The sequence below is a fragment of the Biomphalaria glabrata genome, chromosome 3, assembly GCF_947242115.1.
Source record: "Biomphalaria glabrata chromosome 3, xgBioGlab47.1, whole genome shotgun sequence".
Taxonomy (NCBI): Eukaryota; Metazoa; Mollusca; class Gastropoda; family Planorbidae; genus Biomphalaria; species Biomphalaria glabrata.
In genome coordinates this window covers 25075607-25099678 of record NC_074713.1, presented here as the reverse complement: position 1 = coordinate 25099678, position 24072 = coordinate 25075607, and the positions used below count along the sequence as shown (strand labels likewise).

Below are 24072 nucleotides of genomic sequence, written 5' to 3'. Positions count from 1 at the left end.
TTTTTATAAATATCAAGTTGTTGTTGTTTTTGTAAAAAAAAAAAAAAGTATTTTTCCGACGATCTTATTAGGCGACCTCTTATTTCAAGTGGGTCCCGATCCACAGACTGATAACCCCCCGATCTAGATCTACATGTTACTGTCTTGTGTATTATTTCTATAAATCAAATAAGAACATAAAACTAAAATGTTATTTAACCTTGATTAGGCCAATAATAGAATATGCATCCTCTGTTTGGGACCCCTCAACTCAAGAAAACATTAAGAAACTAGAACAGACACAAAATAGAGCAGTGCGATTCATAACAAACGAATATTCACATTTGACTAGAGTAACACCTTTAGTGAAATCACTAAATTTAGAAAGCCTTCAGGACAGAAGGCTCAAAAGTAAAGTAGCAATAATACATAAAACACTGAACCATAATCTTCAAATACAAAAACAAAATTTAATAAAATACTCTGAAAGACACAAAGATAATGGCACATTCCTCGTCCCATATGCTAGGACAAATTTGTACAAATACTCCTTCTTCCCTAGTGCTATTAGAGCATGGAATGGGTTGCCTGAGCTAGCCAGGAAAACCAGTGACTTGGCAGAATTTAAGTCATTGGTTAATATGCATGACTAAATGCATGACGCGTAGGACGTAATCATCTTCTTTTTTGAAGTAACGTCTGTATTATATAAGATAAGATAAGATTGTGTAAGATCTAGATCTAGAGGTCTGGGGATTTTTGAAAGTATAAAATGAACTTTTTCGGCTCTTCAAAAAAAAAAAAATTATACTCGTCACTATGTCACCCACTATGTGTATATTTTGTATACCATGACCATAGACATACAATAGGTATCGGCATAGTCACTATACCACTATAGTGATAATAGTGTAAGTAGATCTATACTAAATAGTTATTTAGATATAGATTTGATAATTTAATGTAGGGGTATGATTAGCATCTATATTTAGAATCTATATAGATTTGATAACTTAATGTAGGGCCCGTATGATTTGCATCTACTAGTACTAGACTAGTCACTAGATCTAGATGTAGGTAGATCTAGACTATTCATCTATTGACTATTCACTATTCTAATAGACTCACAAGTCAAGTGACACTAGTTAGTACTACATCCTAGTGCATCTAGTTATTACTAGATCTAGATCTAGTAACTATTATTTTTTATATAGATCTACTATTATTATTATATAGTTATCTTATAGGTCTAGATCTAGTTTTAATACTTTTATAGTCACGACATTACTTAAATTACTAGATTTTCTTTCTAAAGATAGATAAGATCTAGATCTAGATCTAGTTTTAATTTTAATTCACTATCTCACATCTGTCTATGTGACTATTCTGACAGTAGATTTGAGTAGATATAATAATAATATTATATTATTATATTATTATAATTAAATAATTATTATTATATTAGATTATATTTAATTTTTAATTTTAATCTAGATCTCTCAATAGATTATATATAGATTATTAAATTATTATTTATAGTCTAGATCTATATTTTATAATTAATTATATTTATAGATCTAGTATTAAGTATAAAGTATAGATCTAAAATCTAATTTAGATTCTAGATCTGCATAGAGACTAATTTAATAGACTCTAGTAACTAAACTAGTAGTAGTACTACCTCTCTTATTCTACTGACTCTAGGCCTCTACAGTACTAGCCTCTATCTAGTCTAGATAGTAGTTCTATAATTAATCTAGATTAGGTAGTTGCACTGCAATTTATTAACGGAGCCCATCCACTGGTAGAAATGTGTAACCTCTCTTGGCTATGCTCTTGGAATTAGGTAACTGTAGTTTGCTTTAGATTTTATATCGAACTGGGAAGTGTATCGTCAAAATCATTTTTTTGTGGGGTTTTTAACTAAAAAATCTGTGGATTTTTTTTGTTAAATTCAGAACCCCCTTAGCTACACTCATAGAATTTGGTGACTAGTTTGCTTTAGAATAAAATTGAAGAGAGAGGTTTTCAGCCTCAAATCTCTCTGTATGGTGGTATTTAAACCATCAGTGCTTTTTTTTATATTGAAGAGGTATTTTTTAGCTTCAAATCCAGCTGAAGAGGGTTTTAAACTCAAAATCTCTTTGGGTACGCTCATAGAATTTTGAGTGTGTAATTTGATTTTTTTTTATATCGAAGAGGTATTTTTTAGCTTCAAACCCCGCTGAAGGGAGGTTTAAACTCTAAACCCCTTTGGCTGCACTCATAGATTTTTGAGTAAGTAATTTGCTTTTTTTTTTTTTAATTGGAGAAGTATTTTTTAGCTTCAAATCCCGCTGGAGGGGGGTTTTAAACATAAAACCTCTCTTGGCTATGCTCATAGAATCTGGTGACTGATGTAAGGATAGTTTTATCGTAACTTTCTGAGGGGGTTTTGAAATGGAAATCTTTATTAGCTATGCTCTTGGAATTTGGCAATTATCGTTTGCATTCTTTTTTTTTTTGGTTTTCTTTTATAGAAGTGGGGGGATTAGACTGCGAAACCCCCTGGTAAGGGATTTTAAACTCAAAACTCTTGGCTGTTCAGGGGCAAGTGATGGTTTAGTGTTAAAATCTCAGTTAAAATAAACAAAATCTATGCAAAAAATCAGTCACTAAATTCCACCCCCCCCAGGGGGGGGGGCATTTTCCTTTCCAGGGGTAGGGGCTTTGAACCCCAAAACCCCCTCCTGGCTACACCCATGTATATATATATATATATACATACATATATATATATATATATAATATCTTATTCATGGTTAACCAGTTACCTAGATCTAGACTATTCTAGGCTCTAGCATGGTAGAGAGTCTAGGTGTTATAATAAATGAAAAACTTTCATGGAATCCCCATCATATTGATGAAATGATTAAATCTTGAATTTATATCTTTTCTAGACTCTAGATTTAGAGAAATTACCAATTTAAATGCTAAGAAATCAAAGATTAAGATATATATAAATATATAGATCTAGATCTTATTCATGGTAAACCAGTTACGTAGACTAAAAACTCAATATATATATATATACCTGGATCTAGTCTCAAGTGAGTCTTAAAATAAATAAACTTTTATAGAATCCCATATTGATGAAATTATTAAATCTTTTCTAGACTATCATTATCAATTTAAATGCTAAGAAATCAAATATATAATTAATTTAATATATTTTGATAGATAGCAGGGTTCAAACCCGCGACCATCGAAATGATAGTCTAGAGCACATACCACATGAGCAGGCAGCCATCTCTATATCTATTTTATATATTGTTGTAACTGTATTGGCAGAGTATTGTACATGTGAGGCCAACTACACACACGTAGCACAGGCAATTTCATGTGTTGCATTGGCTATGTCTAGGCTATTGGCTACATCTAGGATACATCAAAAGTGCTAGTTCTCTATTTATTTTCCTCCTTTCTCCAAAGTTGTACAAATATGCAATATGGTTACTTTTCTGAAATTTTACAAAAAAAAAAAAAAAATATATAAATTTTTAATTTTTTGTTGAGCTTAAAGCTGAAAGTTTTAAAAGATTTATATTTCCTTTTTTTTTTCTCTTACTCTTAGTCAAACATGTATTTGTAAAATAGCTTGAATTGGAACCAAGTTTTATGAGACAGCTGGTAAACATCAACAAAGTGGTAGATCATTCTAGGTTTTCCATAACCAAACAGTTATTCAGAGGGCTTTCTCAACAGAAACCCATGGAGTCTTCAGAGATTGTAAATGCAAGAATAAATGCACCTCATGTGGTAATTTATTTTTCTGCTTTTATTTTTTATATTTAGGCTTGTGCACTTAAAAAACTAACTTGTCAGAGCACAAAAGCTTAGAGGTATACAAAGACTAAATAGTCAAGTAAAACCTGACAGTTTTTATATCATCAATGAACTAGATTTAATAATATTTCACATAGATTTAAAGTAGAAGCAGCTCTGCTAGTATCTAAGTCATACAAAAAGGTTCACTATAAACTATCAAATTGGAGATATAAATGAAGAAATAAGCTAAGATACTTAAGGGTGCCATTTACCATTTTATTATACATTTGTGCTAGATATGAAATACCAAAAAAATAGGTTTTAAAAGCAATGTTCTTAGACAGTAGTTTTAAAAAATAAGACAAGAATAGAGAAGTCGTGAATAACAAAGAAATATTTAGTATTATGGCAATCACATGTAGATTAAAAGCATTTAACATTTATATACCAATTTTACTTTTTGTTTGTACTATGTCTCTATTAATTTTACATTAAACAGTAAATCTAAAACATGTTACTGTTTGTACAGATAGTTTACTTTGTAAAGTACATATATTCTTGATGTTCAGTTTATTGTCATCAACATTATTTTAGCTAAGCTAGGCTTTCTAAGATTTAAAACTATTGTTATTGTATTTTGTTTTATCATCTAGTGCAACACCTGGGACAACACAGATAACTTTGAGTACACAGAAGAGGATTTCATCTATCAGACTGCCCCATGGTGTGATGACTCTCCAATAAAGCTCAGTAGAGTATGTTTCTCTCTTTCTGTGAATGACAAAAGAACGTTTTCCATTCTGATTACTTCTTGTACACATTCTAACCCAAACATTATTGCTGCTCATGTAATCCAATAAGCCCAGCCTACAAGAATCATCTTTTCAAAGATTGGTCTGAGATTGTACTTAGTTTTGACCATGCAGGAAGGGCTTCAATTGTTCTCAACCTAAATTTAATGATTAGTGCTGTCTTAAAAAAAACACATGAAGAACTTATGAAAATAAACAAGTTCTTGAGCATAAATTATGTTGTCATACATGCCACCATGGGCAAACAAATTACAAGATGGTAACAAAAAGTGGAAATTTCCAACAGTGATTAGAAAATATAAAATTATCATATAAATGTACATGAACAGAAATGTTGCTTTGGTATACAAAGGGAAATGCAGTAATTGGGTCAGTCATTTTAAGCCAGCTGATGATTTCTGTTTTGTACTCTGTTTTTCAATTGATTTAAATAACTCATTGTATTGGAAAAGTTATTGTGCTTGTTTATATTCTACGTTGGGTTTGTTACGTACAGATGAGACTTTTAATGATACAATAATAGACTCATATATGGTAGATTATGATGACTTTAATCTTGAGTTACAATTAATAATGTGTTAATAATAACTTTGATTACATTACTCTATTTTTGGATTCCATCTTCTCTACTCTTTCAACACACATTCGCACCATTACAAATTCACATTATGCTGCACACGTAACACCCCCCTTGTGGGTATATCATTTTATCCTCCTGACTGTGTCTTCTTCTTCTTAACTGCATCCCATTAAAGCTGGGAATAACTTGCTTATTGTGGCATCTTGCCTTTCGTAAAATATCAATTAAATCTTCCAAGACTTTTCAAGCACTATAAATAACTGCTCACAAAATTTTGTATGAATGCTTGTTAGTGTTTTGTGTGTGTGTTGATGCTTTAAATTATTTGTTTATTATGCACAGTTTGACCTTGAGCTTCGAAAACGGTGGGACATTGCTATGAACGATGGAGTATTTCGCTACAACATTGGCCATATTGTTACCAGGATACTTCCAGGTCCTAAACATTATGTTGCTCAGGTAGACTAGTTTCTCCTTGCTATGGTTTTGTTTCTAAGTTTTTACCTCTTCCCCTTACCTGGTGTCAGAACCTTCCAAAAATTTAAATGTAGATCTTCATACATGGAAAAAAAAAATAAAAAAATATTTAATTAATAAAGTAAAACCATTGACAAATAAATAAAATAATCCCTCTCCAAAAAAAATTGCAACTTAATTATGTTATTACTTCTGAATAGTTTTTAAAAATGTTCAGTTTAACCTGAAAATCTCTCATCTTTTAGTCTAGAAATTTCTATAAAAAAAAAGTGGAAATGGCAACTTTGGTTGCAGTTTCAAAAGCATCTATTAGGTATTTTGACTTAATGTTGAACTGAAATTGTAGACAAGCAGGGACTGATGGGGAACATATTAATACAGAGCATTTAAAATAGCTCTCTAAAGTGGGTCAAGTAGAAGTAACTAAGCATATTGTTAGAGAGAGCTGATTGACTGAAAATAAATAGTTGTTCAAGCAATATATTTTTCTCATTTATGTTTTCAGGGTAGAATGAAACAAAATAATATAATGTTAAAAAATAAACTTTGTAAGACATATTTTAGACCAATCCAGTTGCTTTAGATGGTATATGATTAATTTGGGCTAATGAATAGGAAAAAATTACTGCAGTAACTACTAATTGACATAAGTATTTATATAAAAAGAAACTTTGTATTATCATTATATTCTGTGGGCTTGTAACTTACAGCTAATACTACCTTTTTATAAATGGCATGTCACATTGGAAATATATGCAAGCCTGCATCAGATAGATAGCTGATGTAGTTTTGGCCTTGGATGAAATAATCTTCAGTTCTAAATGGACTATGTGAAACGTAAAATGAAACAATTTTCAACATTAGCTACTATTTCTGGTTTTAAAAGTGGTGTCTAACTTTTAAAAAAAATCAAATAAGCAATATTTTAAAATATATATATACTTTTTATTCTTTTGAACAAAAAAAAAAAAAAAAAAGCTTCCGTAACTTTTATAAAAAAATTTATGTCTGGCCTATACTTTGCCAGAGTATAGAAAATTAAAAAAATTAAGAAAAAAGTGATCCAGATTTCACTTTAAAAAAAAAAAAAGATTATTGTTCTGAACAAGTTATAAAGAGCTCTTCTTATATAAAAGTTTAAAAACTGCTGCTAACTTTCTATCCCATTGTTTTCTGTAAACATTACTACTTGGTTAGATCTCAACTGGCACAGTCTATGCACAAGCCATCAAAGCCAATGTCAGTCCAGATGGCAGTGTTTACATAAGCTGTACATAAGATGTAGTATGGGTCTGTTGCAATGTTAGCTCTCCGTTTACTAGGAGAGACAACATAGAGGTCTGCACTGAAACTATGATAGTAGAGACTACTGAATGATTTTATTTCTTCACACTTAACCTTTCAAACTCTCAGCCAGAGCTGTGTAAACCTTTTTTTACTGGACCATTTGAATTTCACAGTAGTTAGGAGTCTCGCAATTTTAAAGAAGAAATTTGAGCAATGAAATCTTGTTAGAAATATTGTCATTGTTGAAATATAACTAGTCACACTGCTTTTTTTAATAATTATTTTCCATTCATTTCTTTTTAATATTTTTTTTTTTTTATAAATGGCTGTAAATTTGTTGACTTGGTTTTTGAAAAATTAAGGCAGCAAAAATATATATTTTGGAATCTAAAAGGAAATTCATTTTCAAACTGTGCATTCAGTTAAACACTCTCAGAGCCAGAGAAAGACGGAAGCCACAGGAAATTACAAGTGTGCACCAGCAGTTTAATCCAGAAGATTTCAACTTTACTCGAGTGCAGCCAAAAGAGGTCATCTTCAACCTTGTCAACAAAACAGAAACAAGTTCTGCCACAGGATCTCAATGTTCAAGAAATGATTATTTCAAGAATGGAGTGCCTAATGGTTATCTGGTTTGCAATGGGAAGGTAAGCTAAAGTCTCTTAATGTCCACAGGTTTTGCTATTACTTTTCTATTAGTCTCCCCTGAATCTTTTATTTTTTTTTATATAGAATCCTTGTAGAGAAATTCAGTATATAGGTAAGATAGGGGCATTGATGGACTTCAAAAATTATTATTTGTGTTAATTTTTTGGGGGAGACTAGTGAGGAGTAGCTGCAAATGTTTAGGGCACTGCTCTCAAATCTTGAGATTATCAGGCAACTAATAATTACCTGGTTATTAGCAAAATTTAAGATGTGGCCATTAACAGGTTTGGCATATTACATAGCTTGATTTTCTGTGTTGCACATGATTTCAGAGAAAACTTTTTTTTTAGATTTGGTTGGTAGAGCAAAGAGATGTTTCCAGTGTCAATAAAGTAAAAGTAAAGCTCCCCTTTCAGACCTTGTGGTCTATAGGGCAGATGATGCAAAGGTCATCTGTTTCTGTGGTCTACTGTTAACAAGGGTATGATGTGGCCAGCACAATGACCAACTTTCCCCAACTAATGTCAGGTACCTATTAGAGCTGGGTGGACACAGAGGCGCCCAAAGATCCTGAAATAAAAAATACCAGGATTCTAACCCAGGACCCTGGTTTGGAAGTCAAGCGCTTCACCCCTCAGCCACAACGCCTCAATAATGAGCTTGGTTTATATGTTATCGCTCCTAGAGAAGCGTAGGACTGCCACCGCAGATCTATCTAGCAGACTGGAATTGAGGCAACTCTTACAATTGAGTCCACATCATTCATGCAGGCTTAGTGACAGTAAATGTGCATGCTTAAAGAAAAGAAATATTTCTCCAAATACAAAGTCAAATTTTGAAGCTTTGGTTAAAATCCTCTACATCTCATTACCCATGACAAACTTAAATCTACCAAGTTTTTTTTATGCTATATCTTCAGGTGGATGCTGAGTGCAGCAGCTGTGAAACAAAGAGACCAGAGAGGCACACATTGGTAGTTAATGTCAGCCCCATGGAATATGGCCATTGTCTCTTAGTTCCTCAGATAGACAAACTTCCTGCTCAAGTATGTGTGAGTACCATCTGAGGTCTCTCTTTTTTTTGCTTAATCACTAGTATACACACTGGATAGTCCACATATCTATGTGGTAAGTTCAAACAGTATCCGAGTTGCCTGTTATTGTTGGTTTTTTTTTAGACATCAAGTTCAATTGGTGGTTTGTTTTAGATTGAGAGTTTGCATGAAGCATTCTTTTGAAAATGAAATAACAGTAGTATAATATATTTTACTTTTTCCAGTTTGTAAGAAAAAAAAATTTATTTTGTAGAAACGCTTAAATTAATTATGTTATTCATAGTATACTTTTTCTTTTTAAATGCTGTTTCTGAGCTTGGTGTTGGTGAACTTTAATCTTACCTTAACTAATCAATGAAATGACTACTTTGAAAACTAATCATTGAAATGACTACTTTGAAAACTAATCAATGAAATGATTACTTGAACACAAACCTCTAAATTAATTGGGTATGGCATTAGCCACATTTTTTTAAAGGAATGGTTAAAAAAAATAATCTGATTTTTAAACAAATTATGTATGAAATAACAATTCAAAAACATGTTGCATGTGGCAAGAATTAACATTTTTGTTAAATTTACATCGCTTATAGTGGAATATTAGAAAGCATGCATGAAATCATAATTAGTTTTATTTTGTTAAGTCGTTAAAAAAATTTTTTTACAATAAATAACTTTTCATTTTTTTAAAATAATTTAATTTTGTAATATTCAAACATTGTTCACATCACTTGTTTAAAAAGTCAATTGGGATGATTTGATCAGACATTAATTAATTTTTTCATTGATAGATGTGAATGAACTATTTAAATACATTTGTCTTAAATTTGTTAAAAAAATAAAAATAAAATCAGGATCTAAACATTGTAGGTGTTTACTGGCTGTAGTTAAAATGTCACACTCATGGTCTTTACTTTGTTTGTTCTCCAAAGATCCTGACAGAGGTTTCTATTCAAGTTGCCTTAGAAACAATTTTACTCAGCAGCCACAGGTATGTGTTAGTTAGACAAAAGAAGGTACTGTGACAAACTTTTAATATTAAATAATTGACTATTAAAGTCTTATCAAAAGAAAAATATCTTTGGAAAAAAAAAAGAAAAAGTTTAATACATAATATCTAAGTGTAACTAATCTGTAAAAAGAAATTGACTTTGTACTTTTAGAGGACTGCTAATGGGCTTCAACAGTCTTTGTGCCTTTGCTTCAGTCAATCATTTACATTTTCACCTTTACTACTTGGAGCATGAGCTGATTGCAGATCATTGTGTGAGTGATTATTTTAATATTGCATTGATTACTGTGTGAGTTATCATTTTGCTATTAGAAAAATAATTCAGTTGGGAAGCAACTATGAGATGAATGCCTGATGTGTTCAAAGGAACGGCAGCTGCATAGCAACCTCTGTCCAGATGAATGCCTGAGCATTAGCTATGGTTGTAGCTGTGTTCACCCACGTAGCAGTTCCCCTCCTCCATGCAGTTCTCCTCCTCCATGCAGTTGATGTGTCCCGAGGAACCACAGCTTGGGATCCTGCCAGTATGTAGCACTGTGTGTCGCAAGCTGCCTATGGGCTGCTGGCTCCTGATTTTTCCTCAGGGTTAAGCCTTTCCCATGTATAGCTGCATTCAGAGTTTTCCTTCTAATGAAATCCTCCTTCCAGAAGCTTTCTGGTTAATGAAAACAGTACTGTGAGACCCTATATCTGGGCCACACATGAAAGCCAGGAGTTTGACTCGTTGTCAGAAGCTATTTGAGAGGCATGCCATTGGTATTTTGTATTATTACCATTTTTAGCAATTACAACCTTACAGAACCTTATGTAAAGATAAATGAAATATCTTCAAGAATAGAGAATTAATGCTACTAATATCCTCTGGATAAGGATATGCATTATTAGAGTTGATTTATCTTAATAAATGTGTAGAGATTTTAGAATAATATATTGTTACAAACTCGGTGGTGACACAGATGTTCGTAGGCTGTGTGTGTTTTTAGCCTACGCAAATCGCCCCAGTCCGGCGCTAGACGAGCGGTCAACCGTGACCAGTGACAGTACAGGCCAGTTCGACAACGACCTGTGTGTAAATATTACGCACGCAAGTCACGGCGAAAGTGATCAACTGGAATGGTCAAGAAGGTTCGAGGCCAGTAGAGACACTATATAATAACGAGTGTGTCTGAATCACTTGACTTCACATTACCTCGCAATGTGACCAGACGGGGCGAAATTAGAGACAGACGGTGTGTGAAGTCAGGCGGAGCAAGGCTAGGTTTTGGACAGTTAGTGTGATGTTGTTGCCAACTGTACAGTATTTGTAATGTATTTGAAATTAAACTGACTGATACTTTGGAGCCCTGAGTTGTGAGGTTCTTTAAAGACCAACTGAAGAGGTTTTGGGGTCAATCACAGAAACCGTTTTAATACTTGTTTTCTGTAATATAATGCTTAAAAAAACGTGTATGCAAAATATTTTCTATAACTTTTTCAGCCGTTAATGAGATATTAGCATTTTAATGTGGGTTTTAGGGACACTAAAAAGTCTTAGTCTCGTAGCCATTCGAGATGTCTTTCTCCCTCACTACACTGGTCCGTGACGTCATAGTATGGAAATTAGGTCACGCTACTAAATTTAGAGGTAAGAGAAATAATGTTCGCCGGATTAGCCTAGATCCAGTCAAGCGTACTAGTATCGAGTTCTAGTCCACTGTACAACGTGGATCAGTCTGCTATATCTCTTGTTACAGTCCACGTGTGTTTTTTTATGACTATGAGTGTAAGCTAATCACAATTAGCAAGCCGGTTTAACTTAGATCCATTCATGCGTACCCAGCATTTGACCACAACACAGTGTTTCTGTCCACCATATCGTGCAGTACATCTCCATTTTTTTTTATCACCAATTCTTTCAATTACCGGTATTTTTCGTTATGATAACGATGATTGTAAAATATATCTATATTCTAGAAACTGTGGTTGCAGAAACAGGATCTAAACATTGTAGGTGCAATTCTGCTCCTTGACTAGTGGAATTCACTTATTCAAATGCCCTTGGAATGATAATGTGTAATTGTGTGTAGAGATGGGGTGGGGAGAAACAAGTCAAAGCTAGACAGTTACTTGCACACTAAGTACAAATTCAGCTTCCTTAACTTAAATGATTTAAAAATTTAAGAGTAATTCCCATATTGGAAGCAGTTTGCTCAATGAAAAGCTGATATCAATGAAGAGCTCAATTTGTTTTTCGTAATGCTTTTAACTAATAGTTAACTTTAACTTTTTCTTATATTAACATATTTTCAAAGTAATAATAATAATCTTTTTTGTTTAAACAAAAAACATTATAACTATTAGAATATTATCAGAATACTTTAATTTAAATAAGATAGTAAGAGCAGAAACAGCTGAGGTAATATATTTGATCAGTTAGGTTCAAGCTATTAAATAATTCAAGTTCTAATATTAAATTATTTATCTGGCTAAATAACTTTTGGGTGCTAAATTTTCTTTAAAATATCTTTGTAAACAGTGTCTTACTGGAAATATTTACATTTCATTAACTAATTTATAAATATAAACAAACTATGCATTCCACATTTATAATAATTTAATTTTTTTTCGTCGTCTGCGTCTGTCTTTAGCAAGCTCGTCAGAGCTTTTCAGCTGTTTCTTTCAAATGCAATCTGCTTTCCTATATGCCAAAGAAACCACTGGTTTGTCTGTATAATGAATTAGATATGACAAAATATACAAGTTGCAACTGGGTTCGTGTGGTCAAGAGAAATGCTGCATTCATCCTTAATCTTCGGAATCGAAGATAATGCCTTATAACTTTATGTTTGCATTAAATATAAACAAAGTTGAAATTTATCCAAAAGAATATTTTTTCACTTTTGAGTATTTATAAGCCCAACATAACCAACACCCTGTACGGCAGTGCTGCTGAACAACTGAAGAAAACAGCACACTTTTTTTCCTTGGCACAGTCTGCAAAAGAGCTCACAGCTCAGCAGCAATAAAGCTGGTTAGAAGAAGAAGAAGAAGTATTTATAAAGAAAATTTAACAAATTTGTTAATTCTAAAAATTTAAGACAACGTTAGCTTAAAACAAACCAACTGAAAATATGATAATAATAATAATAATCTTTATTGTCCTTGTATAAGACTTATTTATTAAAGATTATTGTCATAACCATATAAAACTGACAGGGTTTCTTCTAAGCCATTGAGTGTCATAGCATCAGCTTTTAGATTTATAAGTAAAAGATGCTCAACAGTCTTATAAAATAACAGTCCAGCTGGCATAACACACAATCAGGCAGCCATCCACTGTTAGACGTGTCAGATCATCTTTTAGCCAGTCAGGTTTCTACAATAAAATAAAAAAATATATATTTATATATATATATATATATATATTTAGTAATAGATACATAATAGATACACAAATGAAAAATTAAGTAATATTAAATGAATATGAACATTAATATCAGCCTAGAGGAATCTATTGCTACTTTACTAGAATATAACTAGATTATATACTATAAAGGTCTATAGTAGATCTATCTTAATTCTTATAATTCTTGGAGTCTAATGATGAAAGAGTTTTTAACGTAAGTCTAGATTTTATAAATCTAGATCTATACCTTCCTTAAGAATGATATGTAAAAATTATATGCTTTCTAAAAACTATTGTTACTATAAACACTATATTAGACAGAACCTTCCCCAGGACGTACTATATTAATATTACAGACCACTAATGAAGTGACCTAGCCCTATAGCCTAGGCTAGTCACTATATAAGACTAGATCTATATTTTTATATTCCTATATTATTGTTTTTTTGTATTTATTTTTTATAGTAATTTATTTATACTAAATTAGATCTACAATCTACGACTAGAATGACTAGATCTACATCTAAACTAAGACTAGTAAAAAAATATATATATAGCTAAAAATCTATTATTAGATATCTAAATCCATATCTAGTTACAATCTAGTAATAAGACTAAATTGTCTACGTTTAGTTGATCTTAATAACAAAAAAACAAGATCTAGAATCCTCTAGGCGGTCTAGCTAGATCTAGTGTCTTGAGCTCGACATTTTCCCGTGATTTCCATACTATAACGTCACTTCCGCTTTCGGCCATGACATAGCCATTTCAAATCTCATTAATTTTTTTACACTTTCAAATGACTTTTTCTAGTATAAATATGTATTTCTTTTAACTCAAATTTTTAGGAACTATATTTGATACCATCTACTATCATAATCAATAGTTATCTCAATTTCGATAAAAACCTCTTCAGTTGGTCTTTAAGTTTGTTGTGTCGTGTGGTGCAGTTTGAAGAGAGCCTGGATAGTAGGAGAGGAGAGATCGTAACAATATAATAGACAACAGAAAGAAAATTTTTTTTACCTTTGCAGACTATGGCTTCTTCTGCATTAAATATGACAAATAAAATAATAAATAGTGCATATAAGATTAGGTACATAGTTAGCATCTAAGAAAATGCTTTCAAATTAGTGAAATCAATTAAACAAATGAGTTATTTCCCCCTTTGTAGTTGTGCCTATTCATTGAGATGGATAATGGGTTATTAATTTGTTCATCTCCAGTGTTGGCTTGTGTGAATCAAAATGTAGAGCTCATTGCTTAACTATTTAAAGTTTTGGGTACAGTTTTGAAATTGCCTTTAATTTGAATATAATATTTGTTTTGGAAGCAGTTTTTTTTTTGTTTTGTTTTGAAAGCACTTTAAACTCAGCCACTGTCCCCTTTTCTATTTTTAGTAACACTATAACAGTTGGTCATCAAATTCTATATGAGTCATAGATTGAAAGAATCAGAGTTGTCTTCCCTAATCTGTAAAGATTGATCATGAAACTCTGTATTAATAAATGATTAAGAAAAATAAAAGTTGCTTCCTTGATCTGAGATTAGGCAAAGCAGGGACAGGCACAGTGGATCAAAGTTTGACTTGAACTATTCAGCTAATGTAAAATAGATATGGTGTAAAATAGATATGGTGTAAAATAGATATGGTTTAAAATAGATATGGTGTAAAATAGATATGGTGTAAAATAGATATGGTTTAAAATAGATATGGTGTAAAATAGATATGGTGTAAAATAGATATGGTGTAAAATAGATATGGTGTAAAATAGATATGGTTTAAAATAGATATGGTGTAAATAGATATGGTTTAAAATAGATATGGTGTAAAATAGATGTGGTGTAAAATAGATGTGGTGTAAAATAGATATGGTGTAAAATAGATATGGTGTGCAGTGGTTATCCTGGTTTACAACAGCTTCTAAAGGCCTGGATAGTCTCCACTACAATGAGGCTCAGTCCATGGAACTGTCCATGCTTGTAGGATTTCAATAGTTTTAAAATTCTTTTAGCTTTATATGTGAATGCTTACTAGAGAAGATGATAATATTGTCTGTAATTAGCCTATGTGATCTGGTGGTAATAGTTAACTTCTAATTTGGAGTTTGTTGGATCATTTGTTTGAAAGTCGACCTTGTGCCTCCTGTTCATTATTGGTATGTATTTGTGTTAGCCACACATTCACCATAGAATCGTCATATCTGCCTGTCTCTTTATATAATTGTACAAAGCAATACTTTGAGCAGTCCTTCTGATTTGCTTTCCTTCACAGCCTGTAACTCATCTTGGTGGTAAAGTGTATGAGATGACTGCAGTTCCATGTCCAGGGTTTGGCATGCAGCTACATGGCAGCACTGTGCAGAAACTGGCAAGGTGAGAAATTCATGCTCTGCCAAGGCCCAAAACTCTCTAAGTTGTATTGCGTCATCTCAAAAGTTATATTAGTATATTTAGATAAATCTTGATGCATTGCTTAATTGTCTGAACTTTATTAAATAAAATAGTAGCATAGGACATTTCTATTTATCTATTAATAAAACAAAATAAGTTCCTTTAACTTTATAATTTTAATATCAGCTTAGCAACTCAGTTTCATTAGAAACTATTAATTGAAAGCACTATATAACAGCTATAATTAATAATTATCTTACAGTAAGATAGTATCAACATTATTATCTGTCCCTTGACTTTTGTCATAGGGGTGCTGTGACAGTTTGCGTGACCTAATCCCCCCCCCCCCCCACACACACTTTTTACAGTAAGCAGCTGTTCTTAGTAGAATGTCCAGAGGCCTGTCCATTCTTTTACATTGTCCAGCCAGCTTTTCTTTGGATGGCCCTTTCTTTGTTACGATAGGATTGAACCAGCTCAGCTTCATGTTAATGAAAAGCTCCTCCTTTTTGCCAAGATTTTTGTTTAAGATTCTAATGCACAAGTAATGCATGCCAGCTTCACTGCTTTATTTTCAATATTTGTATCTCAGACTTACTCACAGAATCAGTGACTACTTCATAAAAAATGAAATCGCTCACAATGTTTTTATATGTCGAGGCCCTGTCTTCGGGGAGGATCGTAATAGTTTTCATACAACAGTTCGTCTCTTCATCTGGCCAAGAAAAAAGTTTATAGGTAATTCCTGCCTAACTGTTTAGTTATTTAATTAATGTCCTTACTTAATAGTTGTTGGTCCCTATTCTTTCATCCTTACAGATTCTGTCTCTGACAGAATTGAATAACTATTTTATAATTTTGTAATATTATATTTTTGTTTTGTGGCTTTTGATATACCCCCTAATCAAATTTTTTAGTAATTGTGCATGAATTATTGTAGATAATTATGTTTTCATTTTTTTTAATTATTAAAGAACATACTTACAGAGTTTTAGCATGTTTTATTTTAAAGTTTGTAAAAAATTTAACCTTGTTTTTTTATTTGTTAAATTATCATACTCTTTTGTTAAATTTTAGTGTTTTTTTTTTCTGTTTGTTTTTTTATAACACTTTTTGATTTAATCAAAACATGTAAGTGGGTCCTAGCACTTCCCAGGGGGGTAGATCTGAGGACTACATGCGTAAGTATGAGAGGTGTTGATGGTATTAAGCTATTTATATTTGTTTAAATGCAACTCTCTGATGAAAACAATAGTTTAGGTAAAGTGTGTAACTAGATTTTGTTAAATGTATCATAATTTGCTCTGAGACTCATCTCAGAGATTGAACTTAACTAAATGAAACATGAAGATTGATTATAACATTAAAATTATTTCATTAAATTTTTTTTTTTTTGGTTCCAATTATTTAATTTTATGTAACATGCATCCTATGAGAGCCATTTAGCAGACTTGTCTGACTCTGAACTCAGATGTCCCTTGCTATTTTAATTTGATCACTCAGGTATACTAAGGTGGCCTTTTTTTTAAATTCTGACTTTTGAACAATGTTATATTGGATGAAATATTTTATTTATGAAACAAATTGGAAAAACGAGTGACTATATTTGTGATTTCTTATTCTTGAGACTAACCTACAATTAAATTGACATAAATTATCTTAAATGTCAGATATACAATAATGTTTCCATTTTACTGTTTTGTCTTGTGTATGGAGACATTGGAATAGCAATGAGATTTCAACTGGGACTACTAATGCCTACAATATTACTCTTTACCTGACATTGGGAAAAACAGAATTTGGTCTTTATTACTTCCCTCTTCTTGGTTTTAATTTTCTAGTGACTGTTTTTCATCTATTGGTTGTTGTTGCACTGTAAGCTTTTCTTCAATTTTTGGAATAATTGTAAAGTATTAATCAGCAAAAACAATTTACAAGTTAAAGACGTTATTGTAAATTGATCTTTTTGTTTTCTTCAAGAAAACAGATTGTTAACAAAAAAAAAAAAATAGAGTTGCTAAAGATAATGCAGATAGAAAAGAATAGCAATATAGATAACAATTATTATGCCATTGGCTATCTTATTTGTATTTATAGCCTTTTTTTTTTCCCATACTGTATAAAAATGCTTTGGATTTATTATGTTTGCGTTCATTATTGATTGATATTTAAAGATGTAGTGGCCTAGCCAGTATATAATAGGTTAATATTGTTGAAGTAGTAATGCTGATGTGGTATTTTGCTTTTCTTATGTTTATTTTGTTTCTATTTCCAGTTTCTTTGTCATTTAAAGAATGGAATTTTTCTTTTTCTTTGAATAAACAGTCTCTTTTTTTTTTTTTTTTTTTTTGTCTTTAAGAAGTAAATTTTGTTTATCATAGCATTTGAGTTCAACTCTTTAGGTTAATGGCCCTCGTGTTGACTTGAAAAATAAAAATACAATTGACATATTTTGTGATAGCAACTTTCTCAAACATTTATGAAAATTAAACAAGCTTTAACATACATAATTGATTTCTGATGCACTGAGTAATTTAATACTTGTCATTGCATTGTACTGGCATTAAAAATTTACAGCATCAATGTTCAAAAAAGATAATGTAGACTAATCTTATTGAAGCAGTGTGGATTTAAGCAGCTATTACCTTGATGCTTATTTTTCATAGATTTACTTGTATTGTTTGTGTTCTTTGAGATATTTTTCATCAGTTATTTTTCCCTTGAGCATTAATTGGTAAAAATGTGTACTTGTATTAGACAACACAGCAAAGAGTGTTTAAAATAAAGTTTTAAAAGCTGTTATGTTTCTGAAGCAATGACTTGCTTTAACTGTTTGAACTAATATGAGCAGTGACTGCTGAAAAATGTACTGGACAATCAACTGTAGTCTTAGTCTGTCAACTTAATAAACTTAAGTTGTGAAGTTGGAATAGTTAGTGACAATATGTGGAATGAGAAGTCAAGAAGAATATATAATCACCAAAGATATTTAACTCTTTGGACAGAGATCATGTGTGTTATCTTCTTTCCTGTGCTTTAAAAAGTCTTGTCGTTTCACTAACTTTTTTTTGAAATTCATTGTTGTCAATTAGGCAAAAAATCCTGTGATGAATTCAATGTTGCATGTATAGAACTCGGTGGCCATCTTCCAATCAAAGGTAGGTGACCAATTTATTGCAGGCCAGTGCATCCTGAATGACAGCCATCACCTACAATTTGTTACTGTTCACGTTTTTCCTCTTTCTTTCTCACCAACTCTAAAGAAGCTTTTTCTATCCAATTGGATTTTATGCTAGAGATATTGTAATACACCTTACCAAGTTATACCAACACATGACATTCAATATTTCAGCTTTTAGGATATCTCATTTGTTCCTTGACTTTTGTCGTAGGGGTGCTGTGACCATTCGCGTAAACAAATCCATCCATTTTTCCAAGTCAGCAGCTGTTCTTAGTATGATATTAAGAGAGATGCCGGTACATTCTTTTACATTGTCCAGTCAGCTTTTCTTTGGACGACCCTTTCTTCTTGCTCCCTCCACTGTACCTTGATAGATGACTTTTGACAGTGAATATGTCTTACAATATGACCAAACCAGCTCACCTTTTTGGATATGTCCATAAAAAATATTGATTTCTTGTTTCACATAAATACAATTTATGATTTTTTAAAAAGGGGATGTGGTATTCTAGGATTGAAATACTTCAGTTATTGTTGTAACTATCTAACTTTAACATCAGCAAATGAACAATATTTATTAATTTAAAGCTAACTTTTCATACCTTGCTTAATAATTGTTGACCTCAGAAACATATACACCATAGATTGCTTATTTGTAAAGGCAATTAAAGTTTACTCTTTAATCTTATATTTTAGTTTGAAGCTTTAGAAATGTCACATTTTTAGATATCTTTTCATATTTTTTTAGTCTACATAGTGCAAAAGACAGCTTTTGTCTTTTTTTTTTAAAGCTTTTATATAGCCAAATTTTCATGCTTATAGCATTCTCATTGAGCTATGGTCCAATAACATTTGTGGACTAGTGGGGGAGGGCTTATCTGGGAGAAGGCTTTTCTTGCTGCCTTGAGGTGCTCAGTAAATACAACTCTGCTTAAGTTGGGTGTTGAGCCTCGAGCCCCCTTAATAGGTAGCCTAACCAAGCTCAAGCCTAACTAGCCTCTTGGCCACATATTTTATTTTTTTTGCTAAGGACTTCAACTGTTGGGTTGAATGAGGATAACCTATTTTATTCTATTCATAAACCACCTTAGATTATTTCTACTAATTGAGGGAAGCAACTTCATTATTTTGAGTTAATTTATGCTGTAATAAACAAAACTGAATATTGTCCCAAATAAATATTTTTTTTCCGAGATTGTTTTTGTTTGATGGACCAGTAAAAAGCTTGGCAGAACTTTATCTGATCTAGATTAAATTGAAAATTAACTCGTAAAAATGTTCAGACATGAAGATGTATTCAGTTAATGGCTAAAGCATATTTTGAAACTTCCAAGTGGTCATATTTTTGACTGACACTTTCCTTATTTTTGATAGATTTTGTATGATATTCACATTTCAATGTACTGCTAGTTCCTTTGCTGACTAGCACTATAGCACTAGAAACATGATTTTATACAATAAATAAAATGTATGTCCAGTTGTAACATTGACATTTTTTTTTCTGGCTATCAGAGGAGGCAGGCTACAACAGAATGACAGAGGAAGAGGTGGACGAAATCATTGCAGATGCTTGCATTCCTGATGATGATCCCCTGCCATATGCCAAGATTAAGGAAGAAGTAATCAGAATAGGAATTGAAGAGGATAGTTCTAGTGATATATGAAATCTATTATCAGTTTGTTAGAAATGGGTTTATTGGGTTTTGTTGGGTTTATATTTTTTTTAATTTAAAAAACAAGTTAAATCTCACAGCCAGTGCAATCTCTCTTATTTGTTTGTAATAGATTTTATTGTTTGTTAAAATGTAATGAAAATCAAATTAATTGTTTAAATCATTTTAAAAATTATTGTTAGTATTTTATTCAAAAATTGTTTCTATAAATATTTGATACACTTATTTTGTAAAGTCCTTATTTCTAGATCCATTAGCTTCTTTATTTTGTTTTCTTAATTTTTGTTGGGTTTTAAATGTACATTTATTTTAAAATACATTAGCTCTGGTTTTCTAGGTTTTTATCACATTAATGAAATATTTATTAAAAATATTATTTTTAAGGTAAACAATGTGTTTCAATTATGGCATTAAAACAAGAATCTCAGTATAAATAGCCTGCTTTATAATACAAGGTTAAATACTAATTAATGTTTTAAAAACAGATTTTATTTATTGGACTTTTTTTTTTTATGTACATATTAATTTCTGTGGGTACTGTTCATTCTTTTTTAATTTGGCTCTAAAATGTCTGAAGGAAGATGTGCAGTAATGAACTATTGTTTGTGCTCGTTAATCAATTTATGTTCGAAGGTACATTGATGACATCATTGTCGCAATAAGTTTTGTTGTGAAGTATATATCTACAACTAAACAAAGGCTAAGGTAAACAGAAATGAAATAAGGGCAGAAATGCAATAGTTCATGAAATAAGGGCCCACATCAAATACACACCTCTATTATATATAAGGGCACGATAAGGTGACTCCTATTATGTTTAATCTGGCGATTATTTGTTCTCTGTGAGGCCCAGGCACAACCAGCTGACACTGGAGCCCTTGTTATTGTAGTCACCCCTCATTTTATTAATAATGAATAGTTTTTAAAATAATGTATGTTTATTTAAACAAAACAAAAACAACTCTTGCATAGTTCATTTTAAAAGCTAAAACTTCTCGCATTCAGAAAAGAAAAAAGTAACGATTGCATCAGACCTTGGAAAGATCTAAAATATAATGATATTCAGATTTTCAATACCTGTTCTAGTTTTTAAAATGTACACGGAACAAATGGACGGACAGACTACACTAAAGTAATGCATACCGTTCTCCTTGCGGGGACCGATCAACATAAAAAAAAAAACACCGCTGTGTTAACTATCTTCGTTTCATTTCTCGATATAGTTCATCTTAAATTTATATCATCTATGATTTGAACATGATTTTATACAACAGTAATAAGTTTTGATGAATTTAAATTCCTGCAGTCTTCACATTTGACTTTGTCACCTTCAACTTCTAGTGCCCCAAAGGTTGGATCGTGGTCAAAAGCACAAATTGAATAATTTATTTCAAGCCAAGATTCTGCATAGTAGATCTAGTATTGTATTTTTTTCAAGCTAAGATTCTGCATACTAGATCTAGTATTGTTGGTTAGCTGGTTAGCTCAGTTCATATAGTGTTACGGGAATGTCATAGGTTCGATCCCCACCCATACTGGCTACTTTTTTTTTTTTTCAATGACAAATAACATGAATGTTTAGTTTATAACCTATATGGTCTAGTTCAGTCTAGGCGACATGCTGTCATCCGGTCCGCCGAAACGTCGGCACAAAATATAGAAAATCCCCCCCCCTCCTCCCCCCCCCCCCCCCCAAAAAAAATGTTCAAAATGTATCTGTACCTACGCTAGGACCCTCACTTTTTTTTTCTAATGGATTACTATCAAGGCATTTAACTTTTGTGCGTTCATGAACTAGGACTAAAGAATCTACTAGGAAAAGTGAACGGATCTTTACCTTTTTTGTAGAACATGATACCATTGCTAGCCAACATGTTTGTTTTTACAAAGAAAGGTGTTGGAAATTAAAATGGTCCGCTGATTCAATTAGGTCTAGTTTAATTGAACAAATTGATATAAACATATAATCAGTGAAGAAGAAAAAAGCAAAATACTAGTTTGTGGTGGAGATAGTACGAGATATTGCAAACAGTTGAATGGACCAAACATTAGAAGAAGTTGACTCATTGAAATAGCTAGACTCAAACAAAAGATAAAGGCTCTATGAAAAAGATAAAAACTAGCCTAAGCTTGACATCCGCTGTCATGACCAAATTGTAGAAAATCTGGAAGTGTAACATCAGCTTCCAAGTCAAAGTAAAACTCTATTCTTCGCTAGTAATCTCTATACACCTACATAGTTGTTAAAATTGGACACTGAATGCTGAGGCTGGAAGACCCCCGGAAGTCGGAGTTTAGTGACTGATCTTTTGCTTTAATTTTGTTTATTTTAGGTGAAATTTTAATTCTAAACCATCACTTGCCTTAGCACAGCCAAGGGGATTTTGAGTTTAAAACCACCTACCAGGGGGTTTTGAGTTGGAAACCCCCTACCAGGGGTTTTAGAGGGGTTTTGAGTTTGAAACCCCATACCAGGGGGTTTTGAGTTTAAAACCCCTTACCAGGGGGTCTTGTGTTTGAAAACCCCTTACCAGGGGTTTTTGAGTTTGAAAACCCCTACCAGTGGGTTTTAAGTTTAAAACCCTCTACCAGGGGTTTTGAGTTTGAAAACCCCCTACAAGGGGTTTTGCATTTAAATCCCCTACAAGGGGTTTTGCATTTAAATCCCCTCTTCTATAAAAAAAATGCAAACGACAATCCCAAAATTCCAAGAGCACATCTAAGGTATATTTTGATTTTAAACCCCTCTCCAAAATTTACGATAAGCCCCTCTTCAATATACAAAAGCAAATTACACACTCAAAATTGTATGAGCGTAGCCAAAGGGGTTTTGAGTTTAAAATCCTCTTCAGCTGGGTTTGAAGCTAAAAATACCTCTTCGATATAAAAAAAAAAGCAAATTACGCAATCAAAATGCTATCAGCGTAGCCAAGCCTAATGGGTGTTTTGAGTTTAAATTTCCCTTCAGAGGGGTTTGGTGCTAAAAAAAATACCTCTTCAATATAAAAAAAAAAAGCAAATTACATACTAAAAATTCCTCAGAGCAGGTGGGAAGAGGCTTCGGACATTGCCAGTGACAGATTTTTATGGAAACAGCTTGCCAGCAAATCACTGGCGGATCCAGAACTTTTGAGTGGGGGGGGGGGCGATTTTTTTCCAAACCCTAACCCTAATGCCCAGTAAACCCTAACCCTATGCATAAACGTGCGTATATATATACATATATATATATATGAGAATTTTTAAAAAGCCGCATTTCTCAACCTTCGGTGAAAAACAAAACAACTGGGGCAGCGCTATAAGGTTCTTTTGTGGGGTTCGGGGCGAAGCCCCGACGACAAAAGCGTTTTCTTGCTTTTTTCACTGCAGAAAAGTATTCTCCTGATATTTACAGCTCATTATTCATCAATAGAGTTCGGGGCGAAGCCCCGCCGCCAAAAGCGTTTTCTTGCATTCTTCACTGTAGAAACGCATTCTCCTGACATCTACAACTCATTATTTATCAATGGAGTTCGGGGCGAAGCCCCGCCGCCAAAAGCGTTTTCTTGCATTCTTCACTGTAGAAACGCATTCTCCTGACATCTACAACTCATTATCTATCAATGGAGTTCGGGGCGAAGCCCCGACGACAAAAGCGTTTTCTTGCTTTTTTCACTGCAGAAAAGTATTCTCCTGACATTTACAGCTCATTATTCATCAATGGAGTTCGGGGCGAAGCCCCACAACCAAAAGTGTTTTCTTGCATTCTTCACAGAAGAAACGTATTCTCCTGACCTAAAGCTC

The 24072-nt window shown here is 32.4% G+C and overlaps 1 protein-coding gene and 1 long non-coding RNA gene across 6 annotated transcripts; one reads left to right on the top strand and one right to left on the bottom strand.

The window, feature by feature from the left end:
* The first annotated feature begins 734 nt into the window (after positions 1-734).
* On the top strand, positions 735-20925 carry LOC106064818 (GDP-D-glucose phosphorylase 1-like). Of its 5 annotated transcripts, none has more exons than XM_056024147.1 (13): positions 735-890; positions 3593-3777; positions 4440-4541; positions 5521-5637; positions 7365-7589; positions 8510-8641; positions 9577-9635; positions 9808-9910; positions 15317-15417; positions 16028-16173; positions 16572-16616; positions 18528-18593; positions 20129-20925. In XM_056024147.1, the coding sequence occupies exons 2-13, from the start codon at positions 3637-3639 to the stop codon at positions 20278-20280; spliced, it is 1389 nt and encodes a 462-aa protein (XP_055880122.1). In that variant the 5' UTR covers positions 735-890; positions 3593-3636; the 3' UTR covers positions 20281-20925. The 5 variants fall into 5 exon arrangements, with proteins under 5 accessions (XP_055880122.1, XP_055880124.1, XP_055880125.1 ...); XM_056024149.1 differs by having other exon boundaries at positions 8510-8635; positions 20129-20923; XM_056024148.1 differs by lacking the exon at positions 735-890 and adding an exon at positions 1106-1123.
* Positions 12774-13931, bottom strand: LOC106064819 (uncharacterized). The gene is made up of 2 exons (XR_008776990.1): positions 13641-13931; positions 12774-13011 (listed from the first exon to the last, which is right to left on the bottom strand). It is a non-coding gene; the product is annotated as an uncharacterized LOC106064819 (long non-coding RNA).
* Positions 20926-24072: the final 3147 nt, after the last annotated feature.

Coding starts and splice junctions, on each gene's coding strand:
- LOC106064818 (XM_056024147.1), top strand. CDS start 3,637: ATGAGACAGCTGGTAAACATCAACAAAGTGGTAGATCATTCTAGGTTT. Junction 3,778..4,439: donor GAATAAATGCACCTCATGTG/GTAATTTATTTT, acceptor TTTATCATCTAG/TGCAACACCTGGGACAACAC. Junction 8,642..9,576: donor AACTTCCTGCTCAAGTATGT/GTGAGTACCATC, acceptor TGTTCTCCAAAG/ATCCTGACAGAGGTTTCTAT.